Source organism: Monodon monoceros, unplaced genomic scaffold (assembly GCF_005190385.1).
Source record: "Monodon monoceros isolate NGI ecotype Baffin Bay Population unplaced genomic scaffold, NGI_Narwhal_1 Super_Scaffold_16, whole genome shotgun sequence".
NCBI lineage: Eukaryota > Metazoa > Chordata > Mammalia > Artiodactyla > Monodontidae > Monodon > Monodon monoceros.
Genome location: NW_021703772.1, coordinates 65,825,186 through 65,841,888, shown reverse-complemented (window position 1 = coordinate 65,841,888; position 16,703 = coordinate 65,825,186). Strand labels below are relative to the sequence as shown.

Here is a 16,703-nt window from a genome sequence, read left to right as displayed (position 1 = left end):
TGTGTGTGTGTGTGTGTGTGTGTGTGTGTGTGTGTGTGTGTGTGTGTTCACTGCAAATATTTAGAACAGCAAAAAATTAGAAACATGCCTACCAATGGAGAAAGATAAAATAAACTATATTTATGTTCACTTTATAGATGCTATTCATTGTTAATAAACATAAAAGGGTATCCATGAAATACTAAGTTAAAGAAAAATCAAGTTTAAAAGCTATATAACAAGTCTATTTTTCATTTTTTAAATGCCCCCCAAGATATATGCATATATTTATACATTATGTGGATACCTCCCACTCCCATCCCCCCCCACACAGTGCCTAGAGAGGAAATCTGGAAAAATATAAACATCAGAAAGTTACTTATACCCAAATTGTGGTCTCCAAATACCATTTCTCAGTAAAAGGAATTAGATTGCCCTGGACCATGGCTGATAACTGAACAGGGCAGTAAATACACAAAATAACCCTGGTATATCTTGTCATACCAAATAGTAAGGAAACTATCAAAGACTACTAGGGTCATGTCAAAAAAGACTCAAGAACTAACTTGAAGAAGCTACTAATGGCCAAAGATAACTCAATCTGAGCAATTATAATAACCAAAATGGTAAGAAACACTCAAGTTTAATCCATGTCATATAAACAAACAAACCCAAACCACTATCAATCACCAATGGAGAATGCTAGGGATGCTAGGGGCCTTTTTTGTTTGTTTCTGAAACCTGGAAATAAGGGAAGAGACTCAAGCATTTATCCAACTTTTCTTACATGAACTATAACACTAGATAACCAATCAGCAGGCTGGAAGTTTTTCTTTATAGGAGGATTCTAGCTAAGAAATGCAGAAAGAATGACATAACCATACTGTAATCCTAAACCAAGTACCCAGGTATTGAGCTCGAACTGCTGCTAATACCACAAAAAAGAGAGACAAGCCTAGGTTATGTCTCTTTGATGGAAGAACACATCAGCACTTATGAATTAACTGCCAAACAAAGAAACAGTGAATGTGAATCTAACCAAGTCTCTAGATCCATCACCAATTTATTAGAAATACTGAGAATACGCAATAAGCTACACAGTTATGGCATACAATCAATACAATTCATATCATTCAAAACCTGTAGGATAAAAATACTGGTTTCTTTAACTTATTTATTAGCAAGAACAAAAAGAGGAGGGGGTTGTTGGGGAGAAAGAGGAACAAAGCAGGAAGGGAAGAAGGGAGACAGGGAACCCTCCAATGCCTTCACACTTAAGAAAACCCAAAATCTTTACCGTGACCAACAAGACCCTGTGCTCTGACGTCACCGCCTAGTCATCTTGCTCCTTCCCATCCTTAACCATATGCCACGTACTCTTGCCTCAGGGTCTCTGCACTTGCATTTGCTTCTTACTGCAGTTTTCCCTGGGATGTCTGCAAGCTGGCTCCCTCTGTCAAATGCCATCTTCTTACAGGCCTTCCCTGACAACCCATAAAATTGAAGCCCCTCCCGTCGGTCCCTAGTTCACTTTCCGGCTTTATTTTTTCTCCATGGCACTTATAACTTTTTAACATACTACATAATTTCTTACTTGTTCTGCTTATTATATAAGCTTCATGAGGTCAGGGATATTTGTCTTTCTGCATATAAGAGTCTTTTAGAATAGCTACCCAGATATTTACGTAAATCTATAAATTCAGCCTTTAAAAACAATGCAACGTTAAGGTTTTCCTCAATTCTATATTGTTTGAAAAATTCAAATTAAAAAAACCTTATCAGAAAAAAATACACATAGATTTTTTTTCTCAAAATTACAACCAGATCCAAAGATACTTGTGACATCTTTTTCTACTTAACCTCTGTGCTGTCTCAACCGTCTGGTCCCAATCCTGCAAGGCTAGTTGTAGTTTCATTTTCTTTACAAAAGCAGGAAGGAAACTTGGAAAGTTCATGATTATCTGGTTCACAGTCTCCAGAGCACCTGAATAATTCTGGCGCATCTCAAGGCACTGTGCCTAATGGGAGAAAAAAGAAAAAAGTGACATCAAAACTGTGATCATATATACTAAGGTTCTCACAGCAGTTACCCTGGAAGAGGTAGAATTCTAGTGTTTAACATTTTCTATATTTTTATTTTCTGACCTTTCTGTAAGAAATAGTTTTCACTTTTATAATCAGAAAAACAAAATAAGTTTTAATCAAACAAAATTTTAAAACATCACAGAATAAAAATATTTTATAAGTGACTGTTTTAAAATCCACTTTTGGGGCTTCCCTGGTGGCGCAGTGGTTGGGAGTCCGCCTGCCGATGCAGGGGACGCGGGTTCATGCCGCGGTCGGGGGGATCCCACGTGCCGCGGAGCGGCTGGGCCCGTGGACCGTGGCCGCTTGGCCTGCGCTCCGTGGCGGGAGAGGCCGCAGCAGTGAGGGGCCAGCGTGCCGCAAAAAAAAGAAAAAAAAAAAATCCACTTTTAAATAACTGAGAAATATAACTACAGGATGAAAATTCTGAAATATTTTTAGAAACATCATAAGAAATGCTTCTATTTATAACAGAAAAACTACCTTTTAGAATAAAATATTTCCAGGATATTTGCAAGTAGCATTTAAAACTAACAGATATTGTATCTTTTTTTTTTTTTGATATTGTATCTTTTTTAAAAAATTACTTTCAGGCTAAAGAAGATTTTAGAGAATCAGCAAAATAAAGTACAAAACTACCTCAATATTTTCACTCCTATGAATTATCTTAAGGACATAAATGGATAAGACCAAAAAGAAGCATATTTATGGCAGAACTATTTATAATAGAAAAAATTAAAATAACCGGAAATGGCCACCTAGGATTAAATGATAGCATATTTACTTAATAAAATTTTAGGTGGCCATTAAAACTCATTATGTTAATTTGTAGATCAGATCGATATTTACTGACACGAAGAGATGTCATTTACAATATAATAGTTTAGCTGGTTATCTCCAATGGTGATATTTATTTTTAATTCAGATATTACTGTATTCTAAAATTTTTCTACAATGTACATGTACTACTTTCATAGTCAGAAAATATAAATCTATAAATATAGTAAGTGCTTTAAGAACAGATGATGAGGCATATTTATCATACGTCAGATTTTTAAAAATGTGTTTCTGAATATCCTTTAGGAATAAATTTAGTCCTAGAATATCTCAGTTCAAAATGAACATCCAGCCTCAACAGATGTACAGTAAAACTGCAATATATTCCCGAAACCAGTTTGAGATTATGTTCCCATATAATTAAAGGAAAGTACGAGAACCATCCAAAGATGCCACTATGTCAAAATAAATTATTATTTAAATTTCTCAACAGTGGACAATAACAGCAAAAAAGATTAATGCAGATAATTTTTAAAAATATATATGCCTTTGCAATCTGCCTAAATAGCTAGTAACATAAAATAACAAAATCATGCAAATAGACATCTAATACTTCCTTAGACCATCACCTCCCATATAAATGCAACATACTATATTAAATGAAACTAAATTTGCTATATAATTGGTTCATATCATTCCTAGTTGGAATTCAACTAATGCAAGCCTCTTGCTGAATGAACTGAAAAATAAATACATAATTGGAATGGGTTATATCAGAAAAAGAATTTAAACCAGTCTAAAGTATTAGAGGAAAAAGGTAAATCCTTCCTAAGCTGCTTATATTGACACTTGAAATAGCCCTACCTTAGATTACCTACTAGCTTTTCTTTAAGGAACAGAGGGGAGCAGAAACGATCAAGAAAAACTTCTTTAAAAATTTGCTAAATTCCCATAACCTCTAGCAGTGCCATTAGGCAAAACCTGAGTCCAAGCAGCACGAATACTAGTTGTACTGGTGGCAAACATCTGAACAAGCTCGCTAGCCAGGGAAATTGACAAGAGCAATATAGGGACATTGGCAATAGCCAAGACACCAATAATCCTCTCTTTCTTTTTTATCCCCCCACACCAGATTACTGCTAATTTAATAGACTGTTTTCCTAATATAAATTTAATTCTTTTTGCTGAAATAAAAAATGATCTTTTTTTAATTTAAGGCATTCAGATGGCATCCATGGAATTGAAGAAAAAGTCCAAATTAAACATTTCTACTCACCAATGATTTCTAATGACACTGCCACTTGGTCATCCCTCTCAATCTAAGTTAGATCATGTTATTTCTCTTTTCATTGGCTGCTCATCTATCTGGTTCAAAGCAAAAGCCAAGGGCTTTACAGAATCAGCCAGTCTCTCCTCATTCCCCCCCCATGCCCACCTGCCCTGACACTCACCTTCTCTCCCTCTAGCCTTCACTTTTCTCCCCTTCACTCATTCTGCTTTAGTCTCCAGGCCTCCTAGCAATGCCTTCAACATGCTTAACGTATATAAACTCTCTACTCCCCTATTTGTAATGCATGCTCTCCCCAGGTGCCCACAGGGCTTTAACCCTCACCTCCTACATGTCTTTGCTCAAATGTCACTTTCTCTGACCATTTAAAACTGCAAGTTCATACCCCAGTTGTACTTCTTCTTTCCTTGCTTTATTTTTCCATTGTACTTACCACCTTCTAATATACCATACAATTCACTTACTTTTATTGTCTGTCTCCACCAGTAGAACATAAGCTCCATAAAAGCAAGAGGTTTTATTTTGCTTAGGGTATCCCTAGTATGTAGAGGGATGCCTCACACAAATTAGATACATCATAGATGTTTGGTGAGTAAATAATATAGGAACCACCACAACTGCCGACAGCAACAACAAAAAGAATTAAAACTGATCCAGGATTCAGGAATTTGGCAGGGAGTACTTTTCTCTAGCTTACGTTCATCGTCCCATACAAACGCAAGTCCCTCCTGCAGTTGAGAGTTGATAAAAGTAACATAAAACCTATCTTTTTGAGCTACTTCATTTTGTTGGGTTTCATATATATTACAAATAAATTTTAAAACATCATTTTATTAATCTGACACCAACTCACCTTACCCAGCAGAGCAAAAATATCATTTCCATCTTGTAATCCCTCTTCAAAATACCTTAGTGCTTTTTTAGTGTAAGGTTCTTTTCCTCTTGTAATATCAAGCCATGCTCTCAAAACCTGTCCCTGTAAAATGAATAATTCTAAATTTTCATTTTTTTGGAAATGAAATAAATGTTGATGAAGAAGTTAAACTAAGCATCATTCTTATTTGTAATTAGTAACAAAAATCAGTCTATCAAATAATGTTATGAAAAATAAGACTGCAATAAAATCACTTTTAAACCCTTGCTAGCCTACAGTCTTGGAACTATTATGAATTTCAGCCTTTAAGATTACTACTGTGGTTAATATTAAGAAGCTTGTAAAATATTCCCTTAGTACTAAATAACCAATATTCCTACATGGGGCTTTGCTAATAAATTACTAATAACTACTAAACATGTAATTCAATACATAAATAAGAATTTGTTACCTCTTTTTGGGGAAATAGACCAAATGAACTAAGATGGGAAAAAAGAAGTGCTTTGCTTCACATTTATTAAAAACTAAGATAATTTGGCAACTATCTCAATCTCTTTGACTAGTCCAGTGAGCTTCAAATGAAAGGATAAAATGGCCTCAGAAATTAAAAAATGAAGAAACCATGAATGTTTACCTTCAGAAATGTTAGTGAGCCAACGGACTGTAAGGTTTATAGGATTAGAAAGAAGATGAATACATGTTGATTATTTTTCTTTTTAATGCCAAATAAAAAATTATGAAATCTGCTCGTCTGTCAAAAAATTTCTAGGTTAATTAACAAACCTTATAAATCTTTAACTAAGATCATATTTACTTCCCTATATTTCACCTGAAAGGACAGGTAAGAATACCTAAACAGGGTTTCCCTGGTGGCGCAGTGGTTGGGAGTCCGCCTGCCGATGCGGGGGATGTGGGTTCGTGCCCAGGTCCGGGAAGATCCCACATGCCACGGAGCGGCTGGGCCCGTGAGCCATGGCCGCTGAGCCTGCGCGTCCGGAGCCTGTGCTCCACAACGGCAGAGGCCACAACAGTGAGAGGCCCGCGTACCGCAAAAAAAAAAAAAAAAAACCTAAACAATGTTATTTCTACTCATTAGATCACTGTACTTTCTTGAATCATTTCAACTGTGTGGATGATTCCCAACCTTTATTTCTAGTCCAATACCTTTTCTAATTTTTTCTCTTCTTTTTCTAGAAGCTCATCTACTGTCTCCATCTCACTGTTCTGTCAGAGCCTGAAATATAGAATGTCTAAAACCAAACACATCACCTCCCTCCAAGATTACCTTCTCATCCCAAAGTATTTTCTAGTCACATTAACTGGTCTCTGAATTGTCCAGGCTTAAAACCTCAGAGACATCCTTGATATCTGACACCTCAATATCTTTCCCCCCAATACTTATAATAAGTTGAAAAGTCCTGTGGGTATTTGATAATTCTCAAATTCTTACCTGAATTTGATACACTGAATAGTATTTTAGTGTAGGCCCTTAAAGCCTCCTGTCAGAAAGTACTATCTTTGGGGGCCTACATTCTGGTTTCTTCCCAGGTCAGTTCATCCTATAAACCTTTGCTAAATTCACCTTCTGAATTTGCACTTTAATAACATCACTGACATGATTAAAACTCTTCAATGACCCTCAGTGCATATTAAATTAGATACAAGTATTTGTACCTAGCCATCAAGATCCTTCAATTTGTCCCAACCCACTTTTCCAACCTTTTCTTCCACCCTCTTCTTCTCTGTACCCTGTATTCCCATCAGGTGTGAGGTTCTCACTGTACGCAGACCTACATGTCTCCTTGTTCTTCTCCTTTCTATCTATTATCTCCCACCTTGGGAGTACCTACTTCCCTTTTCCATAATCTTTGCCTGTGGAAACTATCCATCTTTCAGGTTTTAGCTCAAATGCTACTTCCTTCAAGAAATTCTTCTTCATTCGCCTAACAGTTATCGATGTGATCTCTCCATGAGTACATAAAATAGTGCCTAGCACGAAGTAAATGATCAATAAATGTTAACTATTATTTTCCTGCACATTTTAATCACACTTCTCTCATTCCATTTGTCCATTTTCTCACAATGTTAATTGGGTGTGTGCTCTGTAACACTGCTAGATGATCCATTCATGAAAGTAAAGTTTATGTATTTTTTATCTTTCTATTATTAACAGTGCAAATAATGGTGCCTTGTACCTAGAGCAGTTCAATAAGGAGAGTGGGAGGAAAGGAAGGAAAAAGAAAAGGAGGGAAGGGAGGGAAGGAACCAGGGAGAGCTCTTGTCAAGAGTTAATAAATAACATTAAAAAAACAAGCTTAGAGAACCAATTTTATAAAATAATAAAATATTAAAATAAGGCTGTTATTTATAAAATGAGAATAGAGTGGGCAATAACAAAGCTTTTATATAAATAACATAAGCTTCCGTTAATGTTAGTATTTCAAAATAAGAAAACCAGCTACCTCTTTACTACCATTTGACATTTTGATCATTCGGTCAACGTATTCTCTCGCCTTATCGTGACGACCAATGTGCCACAAAAATAAGCCTGCATGGTACAAAGCTTTTGGTCCAGCTCCTTTACGCTGCTCCTTCACTCTGGCATCTGATTCCTGAATAGCTTCTCTATCTGGGAGAAGGAAAAAAAGACATTAAGTGAAAGTTAAATTCTAGATTTAGAGTTTATAATAGGTCAGATAACTAACAGCAGAGAATATAGTTCTTCTCTCTACAGCAGCGCTAATAAAAATAAAATGCAAGCCACATGTGTAATTTAAAATTTCCTAGTAGCCACATCAAAGAAGTAGAAACAAGTAAAATTCACTTTAATAATATATTTTATTTAACCCAATATATCCAACTTATCATTTCAACACATAATTGATTTGAAAATTATTAAGAAGATACTTTTCTTTTTTTTCGTCTTACTAAATCTTTAAAATCTGGTGTGCACTTTACACAAAGCACATCTCAATTAAGATGTGAAATTTTCTTCAGCAAATCTTTATAGTGAGATTTCATAAAATTTATTTTGGAAAAAGCAGAATCATATACTTGTTCTAAACATAATTTTTCCAACTGAATCAAGCATCAGTTTTAAATTTTAAAGTAAATTAATTAGAATTAAAATTTAAAACTCATGTCCTCAAACGAGACACATTTCATGTGCTCTACAGCCACCTGTGGCTAATGACCACTGTGACCACACTACAGTTCTATAGTTCATGTCATTCTCAAGACATAAAGGCTATATATGCAAATATTTTTTTAAATACTAAGATGAAAAAGTTGGCAATGATTCTAAAATGAGACAATTATTAGGGGCAAATTCAGAACTAGGAGTCAAATTACCCTACTTCCTAATCCAATTCTAAAATATATAACCAAGCCAGGCTGCTGTCACGGGTTAATGAAAGGTAGTATAATTACTACTTATATAGTTAATACTGACTGCTTGACTGCTCCCTTAAAAAGATGGTCTACGCCTAGAACTCTAATCACTTCTATTTAACCTGTTATGTAAATGCTTGGGACACAACTGTCAGTTAGATCCAAATCCCAGGTCGAATCAAAATGTGGATCAGCTAGCCAACAGAAAGGAGAAATGTCAAAGTTGAGGACTGAGATTCTAACAGACTACCTTTCTGGTAATGGCTACCAAGGAAAGGTACGTGACTCCTCCTTTTAACTCTAAGGATACAAATTTAAATTTAAATGTGGAATTACCAAGGTACAACTTTACGAGTTTAGGAAACAAAATTGTACTCTGGAGGGCTAGAGATTGCTTGGCAAGGGACCCCTTCTGCCCTGCCTACAGCACACCCACTGCAACACCTTCAGAAGTTCTCACTAAATAGGCATGATACAGAAACAGAACTTATGAGGCAGGAGCAGGCATTGTACCTTCCTGCCCAGTCAAGTCCCTAGTGGGGCATCAGCTAGCTGTGATAGTCTACATAAAACTAGTTCTTTCCAGATATCAGCTCAAGTTCTTAATGCATCACAGCCCTTTAATAAACAGGGCTTACATTAGCATTCAGGAAGAATGCACGAGAACAATGTAGGCTCTTCCTAGGCAAGACAGACAGACATCTGGGCCTCTCCTGAACTCAAGCGCACTCAGCATTATTATGGAGGAAAGTGGAGTGACTACTCAGGTGTCTCTAAACAATCCCGGAAATCACATTCTCTAACAGAACCAGTACTCTTGGGAGTAACCAATTAAATAAAAACTTGATTCTAGGAAGCAAACAGTTTGTTAATTTCTCTCTCTCTCTCTTTTTTTTTTTTTTTTTAAAGGCTTACTGACTACAGCTCTCCTACACCAATTCTCTGCTCCAGCTACACACACCTCTGCTGGAACATAAAGGAAGGGGATCCAGAGATGAACCTAATCCTGAACCATTTCCACATATTTGCCCATCGAGTTTTCCTGTCTGAGAAGATCAAGTCCCCATTTCCACAGTCTTCCCAGCCTACTCCTATGGATAAACAGTACATGCCATTTCCCCGCACTTTCTTAAAAGTTTTAGAAAGCATTTAGTCGTAGATTTGTTTATGAACTAAACATATTAGTGTTTTAAATAACTTTTTATTTATTTGTACAAGTATATGTGGGTGAAGGATGTAAGTGATACTTTGCTTAAAAAAAAACTGTTTTTAATATTTAAAAAAATTTATGACATTTGGTAATTGTTTAATTATTTGAAACAAGATCTATTTTTACAATGCTATTAGCTGTTACTGGATATATATGGATGAATACAATACAATTTCTTTTTTATTACCTATAATTCCAATACTGTTCTGCCTCAGCCATTAAGATATGCTATGTATTAAGACAGTTCACACAATTTTAACTGCTGGTTTATGTATAAAGTTCCTTCTTTAATTTAATCATATTTCCCAACCTACTACTGGATAAAAATTTACTGAATGTCTTCCAAAGAGCTAGCCCCCCTGGGGGATGTAAAGGCTTTTAAGAACCTCAAGATATAGTAGAAGAGAGAAACTGCATGTAGCTATATATGCACAAAACAAGTGGTAAAGTTGGTTGCTACAGAGTAATTTATGTATATACCTGTTTTGAGCTGTCCTTTCTTGGTTTAACCATTGCTAATATTTATTCACCTTTACATTAATTCAAACAATCCCTACATACTAATGAAACTTCTGCCATAGGATATAAGGAATATGAAAGCAACAGAAGACCCATTTTTCTCATGCTTGATAAACTTAGTCTTGTCAGGAAGATAAAACAACTATGACAAATAGTATCTACAGGTAATACATAATACAGTATGATTAGACTGAATGTTAAGGTGATTGAGAAAAATCAAAATGAATTGAGTAGAAAAAACTGTCTAAGCATTGTACTTAAATACTGTACCTGGATTGGGACTCATTTTATGAGTGTATATTAATGCAATTAGAGAACAAAGTGATACATCTTGTTTATTTTTAATAGCCTCAAATTCTCGAAGAGCTTCTTGAGTTTTACCTGAAAATCAAAATTACAAAGTGAAAATTGTTCTTTGTGCAAAACAAGAATTTAAAACTTATGGAAATGTTTAATAATTAGCACATACCTTCCATTAATGTACCATAGGCATAATAAAACCTGAAGACGGGATCACTGCCATACCTCTTAGTTCCCTCACTGGCAGCAAGTAACACATGATGGAAATATCTCTCTTGACAATAGTAATTAATCAAAGTCTAAGAGGAAATAAAGACTAAATGTTAAAAGAGATTCTGATGTTCTGAAATACTCTAAGCAGATATTAACCTAAGATCTTGAATAATCTAAAACTTCGATAACGTATTTTTTTCTTCCAACTTCCTTAAATACTGTTAAAGGCTAGCACTTAAGGAATGTAGAACACAGTGAACACAAAATTACTGAAATAACTCAATGTTTTCTAATAATTTCAATCTTTTTTTTCCTAAACTATTTCTTAACAATACTGAAGTCAGGGTATTTTCACCTCTTTCCTTTCCCCACATTTTCTTAAGGTTTTAGAAAACGGGAAAGCAGACAAAAAGCAGGAATTAAAAAAAAAAAAGACAAGAGGCTTCCACTGCCAGACCAGATTTCTTTTAAAAACAAAAACCCTTCTATTTTGTTTTTATAGCATCACAAAGTAATGACCAATTAAACTCAGCAATTGATTGTCAAAGGTTATCTTGTTTTCTGAGTTCCACAACAAATAACTGTCAGTAAAACAAAGGATCTATTTTTTAATGGAAATCACTATCACTAGGCTTTTTTCAAAATTATATTATTTATACATGAAGCAGAAAACTAGTATCAGGAGATACAAAGTTCTGATTAATTGGATCTACGCTTTTCACCATTTTTCTCAGGATCACGTCTAAGGCTTAGTTGCTAACCTAATCAAAGAGGGAAGCCATATTCACCATCACCGTGATATACCTGATTCACTCCCACAAACCAATTCGGGCCATCCCATACCTCCCTAGTCTGACTCTTCAGCTGGTTCAGCAGGAGCAAGAAATATCGATGAAGCACTGATTGACAGGATTAAAATGAGTGTCTGAGCAGCTTTTTTTTTTTTTTTTTTTTACAGTCCATTGTTTCTGGAGGGCTACAGTCCATGTGCTTCTCTAGAACAGTCTGGCAAACATCCTCCAACTTTTACTCTGCTTCCCTCCTGTGGTTACTGTTCTCCAGTCCCTTCTCAGCCACTGTTTCTTCAAAGTGTGATCTGGACACCAATTCCAAGACCCCCGCAGCACACCTCAGGAAAGTGCAGTTTTCCTCCAGAGCCCTTTCCCTAAGGTTGCAAATGACTTCTTAATTTGCCACAACTAAGGACACTTTTAATATGATCTTACTTGACTTCTGTCCAGCGTTTAGTATCACTAAGCACCTATAACTCTCCTAAAAGGCAGTGGCATGGTATCATAAAAAGGACAGACCTGTTTTCAAATTTCCTGTCCATCTTATAGCCGCTCAGTTTTGCTCTTTTGTAAAATGCTGGTAGTCATTTGTAGGTCATTGTAAGGATTGAGATATCATACTGTAAAACTCCTATTTCAAAAAAAAAAAAAGTTCCTCCAAACCCCAAATGTTGATGATATAAAAAAAAAAAAAAAACACGTGTCCAGCCAAGACTTCTCATCGCAGCTCCAGATTCCTATTTCAATTTCCCCAAAACCCAAGCCAGACATCGCGTCAGGAATCCTCTCTTCCTGTTTGCACAGTCCCCATAAGTCTAACCAGTCAGTAGGTTCTTCTGTTGTTCTAGTCTGCTTCCCACTCCCTGCACCTATTTCCACTGCCTTGGTTCAGGTTAGGTTGTTGAATCCAACAAACATTTACTGACTGCTACGAGTGCCAAGCACTGGGCTAGGTACGGTGAACATGAAGATGAATAAGATATGATTCCTGTCCCAGAAAAGCTTAAAATTTTCAACTGAGACTAGAATCTAAAGACTATTTGAACCCACGCACCTAGGGTCAATTAATCTTCCACAAAGGAGGTAAGAATATACAATAGAGAAAAGACAGTCTCTTCAGCAAGTGATGCTGGGAAAGCTGGACAGCCGCATGTAAATCAATGAAGTTAGAACACATCCTCACACCATACACAAAAATAAACTCTAAATGGCTTAAAGACTTAAATATTAAGACATGACACCATAAAACTCCTAGAAGAGAGCATAAGGCAAAACATTCTCTGACAGAAATCATACCAATGTTTTATTATGTCAGTTTCCCAAGGTAATAGAATTAAAAGCAAAAATAAACAAATGGGACCTAATCAAACTTAAAAGCTTATGTACAGCAAAGGAAACCACAAACAAAATGAAAAAAACCTATGGAGTGAGAGAAAATATTTGCAAATGATGTAACTGACAAGGGCTTAATTTTCAAAATATACAAACAGCTCAAACAACTCAGGAAAAGAAAAAAAAGCCCAACAACCCAATCAAAAAATGGGCAGAAGATCTAAATAGACACTTCTCGAAAGTAGACATACAGATGGCCAAAGTGCACATGAAAAGATGCTCAACATCGTTAATTATTAGAGAAATGCAAATCAAAACTACAATGAGGTATCACCTCACACCGGTCAGAATGGCCATCGTTAAAAAATCTACAAATAACAAATGCTGGAGAGGGTGTGGAGAAAAGGGAACCCTCCAACACCGTCGGTGGGAATAAAATTGGTGCAGCCATTATGGAAAACCATATGGAGGTTCCTCAAAAAACTAAAAATAGAGTTGCCATATGATCCCGCAATCCCACTCCTGGGCATATATCCGGAGAAAATTCAAAAAGATACATGCATCCCAATGTTCACAGCAGCACTATTTACAATAGCCAAGACATGTAAACAACCTAAATGTCTATTGACAGATGAATGGATAAAGAAGATGTGGTGTGTGTGTACACACACACACACACACACACACACACACACACAATGGAATACTATTCGGCCATAAAAATGAATGAAATAATGCCATTTGCATCAACATGGATGCAACCAGAAATTATCATACTAAGTGAAGTAAGAAAGAAATACCGTAGGATATCACTTATACGTGGAATCTAAAGTATGACACAAATGAACTTATCTATGACACAAAAACAGACTAAGACACAGAGAGACTGATGGTTGCCAAGGGGGAGGGGGGGTGGGGTAGGGAGGGATTGGGAATTTGGGGTTAACAGATGCAAACTATTATAGAGATAATGGATAAACAACAAGTTCCTACTGTATAGCACAGGGAGCTATATTCAAATAATTCAAATTTCAGTGTCCGTAAGTAAAGTTTTATTGGAACAAAGCCATGCTTAAGTATTGTCTATAGCTGCTTTCATGATACGATGGCAGATTCGATGCCACAGAGACCCTATGGCCCATAAAGCTTGAATATGTACCACCTGGCCCTTTAAAGTTTGCTGTTCTACTTAAGACTTCTGTTCTAGAACGTTAAGTAGAACAGGGATTATTGGATAACAAGGTTAGAAGAAAGCTAGGGTCAAGAAGGGCCTCCTATTGAGTTGATCCTCTAAGAGATGAGGAGTTAAATCACAGTTTTTAGCATGAAAGCGTTTTTATTAAAAAGTTCATTTGGGTGGCAGTACAAAGGATAAATTTAAGGGGATGAAAATACTTAAGGGGATGAGGGAAGGCTTCACAGGAAGATCACGTAAAACTTCAGGCAAAAAAGCAAAAGACACTCCAGCACCCCCATCACTGCCAAACTGTCCTCCAACCACTCATCACCGGCTAACATGGTACGCATTGCATTTACCTGTTTACCGACTGACTCCCCCTCCTCAAATGTAGAAAGGTTTGGGAGGGTTTTTCTTAGCTTTATTAAACTGCAGGGCTTATTATCTTCACGCTTAGAATAGTGCCAGACACATGGGAGGCACTCAGTAAACATTTGTTGAATTAATTTAATTAAGGTTTTCGCCAACATTAGATTATAAATTCACAGTCCCTGTGAAGGCGGGGACTGTTCCGTTCTGTTCATCACTATCTCCAGCTCCAGTGGACAAACAGTGAGCCCTCCATCAATATGTGTTGAACAAGGGAATCAGTGAACAAATGAATGGAGAAGATAATCATCCTAAAAAGTAACTTCTTCTACTTTCAAGTCTCATGTCTTTGTTTTCATATCATTTCTTACGTGGACCATCATTAAATATTTGCTGAACGTATGCATCAGTGATAAACAGAGAAGACCATCACCCTAAAATACTCCTCCATTTTCAAGCCTATGTCTTTAACTGATTTCATATCATCTTTCCGTGCTCCTTTTACCGTCTCACGGGGGCAGCTGGCACCAGTTTGCTGTAAGTCCTTAAAAATTGCACCCGGGAGACGCACTAGGTGTCCTATGTTGACCAAACCTTCCGAGCAAACAGAGTACAAAAGTAAAAGTAAACAAGACCAACAGGGTGAGAAAAGCACACTAACAGCAATTCGGAAAGCAGCGCGCGGGGAAGGCTGCCCAGACCTCAAGATTCCAAAGCAGGGCCCGCGCAGGGAGAGCAGGTGATGTAGGTTACAGGCCCGCACCCCAGGCGGGGGCACCTAGCCAGCGGGGGCGGCAGGCACCGCAGGGTAACAACGGCCTAGCCACGTCGGCCCGCGAGCTCCCCACGCCCCCCGGCCCCTTGCAACCCCGGCACCCCCCACGGCAACACACGGCCAGCTCCTGCCCGCTCACCTTCAGCCCCTGCGAGTCCATGGCTTCCGAGGCCGAGCCGCGTGCCTCCTGGGCGCGCGCCTGCCGAACCCCAGCAGAAGAGCCAAGGGTCTCAGGGTCTCGCAGCCCAGGCCCAAACCAGCTTGGGCCGCGGCGGGAGGGGCGGGACGGGGCGGGGCCGCGCCGCCATTGGCTGCCGGCGGAGGGGGCGGGCCCTCGCGGCAGGGATTGCGGGGGTCGAGGCACGGGCAGGGACCCCGAGGGAGGGCGGCGGGTGGGGAAGGGGGAGCGACCAACCGGATGCTGGGTGAGGCGGAGGTCAAACAGCGAAAAGACCCTAGGGGCACCGTGGGTGGGCGGGCCTGAGGATTAGGAATTAAAGAATGAAGGAAATGGGGGAGGACGTAGGAAAAAGGGCAAGTTTGTTTCCCATCTCCGGCTACAAAGCAAGACACCATTTTCTACACGTTTGTGTAGAGGCGGGTTCCCGCAATGCGGCTATTTAGAAGCCCTGACCAGCTCAGAGAAAAGCCTTGAACTTTCACATGTAGTGGTTGCATTATGGCCACAAGGTGGAGCAGAAAAATCACAAGTTCTTAACAGAAAGTGATGAGCTTCTTGCGCCCATCTTTGCAGGCAGTGCTGCAATCCCGTGTGTTTTGTTAGAAAGCACGTTAGTCTTTTTTTTCTTTTTACCAGCCCTGATAATGGGAGGAACCAATGAAGTAAACCTATTTTTTCAGTTAAAAAAAATAATAACACTGCTGATTTTAAACTGAGAATAAAATTAATCCCTACGCAAACGTTTATGTTTGCACCGATCAGGCAACTGTCAGTTGCTCGTAGATTTCTTCAGTTATTTAGTGAATTGAATTGAAATAGAATGAACAAAGAGATTTCCTATTTCTGCTTAAAGATATTTTTAAAATAAGATTTGAGGTTTAAGTAATCTTTGTGGAATCTTTTACATGGATCCCAAATTTCAATCCTAGTTCTAAGTATCTTACTTTAGTTGATGTGATTCATAGTTGCCTTAATCAGATTTTAAGTTTGTTAAGCAGTCAACGAACATTAACCTTTTTTCCATGCCAGTAGGTTAGGTAATGACAATCTTGAGGGAAAGGGTGAGTATGACTACAGACTTCAGTGCTAGGCAATATTTCTCACTGGTTTCCCTTAAAAGTGCATTCTACCCAGAGAGGCACATATTATTTTCATGAGATTGCTTTTGTTTGTTTCCATCATTCATAGTCAAGCTAAATATTTGTGATAATGGACAGCTGGTAATATGTGTTGGTCTGATTTTCAAAGCCTGTGGATTAATCTGCACTTGGTATGCAGCAGCGAATATCAGAAACTAAGATGCTCATCTGAGTATATAATCTTAACCTGTATACTTTGGGTTTCAAGTGAAGAGTTCATCCAGAAGAAAATTTCTGAGGATCATAGTTCAAGGAAGAGATGATCAAGCTACCTTTCTGAGATCTTCAAAGTCTAAACTTCGGC

General features: G+C 37.7%; 1 protein-coding gene across 1 annotated transcript in view; it reads right to left on the bottom strand.

The window, feature by feature from the left end:
* Window positions 1-15,345, bottom strand: part of TTC21B (tetratricopeptide repeat domain 21B) — an 86,227-nt gene extending 70,882 nt beyond the window's left edge. Inside the window, exons 1-6 of the mRNA XM_029225002.1 lie at window positions 15,219-15,345; window positions 10,592-10,721; window positions 10,393-10,503; window positions 7,466-7,632; window positions 4,983-5,105; window positions 1,840-1,997 (exon numbers count right to left, since the gene is read on the bottom strand). Coding sequence (XP_029080835.1) covers window positions 1,840-1,997; window positions 4,983-5,105; window positions 7,466-7,632; window positions 10,393-10,503; window positions 10,592-10,721; window positions 15,219-15,239 — 710 coding nt within the window. The 5' untranslated portion in view covers window positions 15,240-15,345. The remainder of the gene's footprint in view (window positions 1-1,839; window positions 1,998-4,982; window positions 5,106-7,465; window positions 7,633-10,392; window positions 10,504-10,591; window positions 10,722-15,218) is intronic.
* Window positions 15,346-16,703: the final 1,358 nt, after the last annotated feature.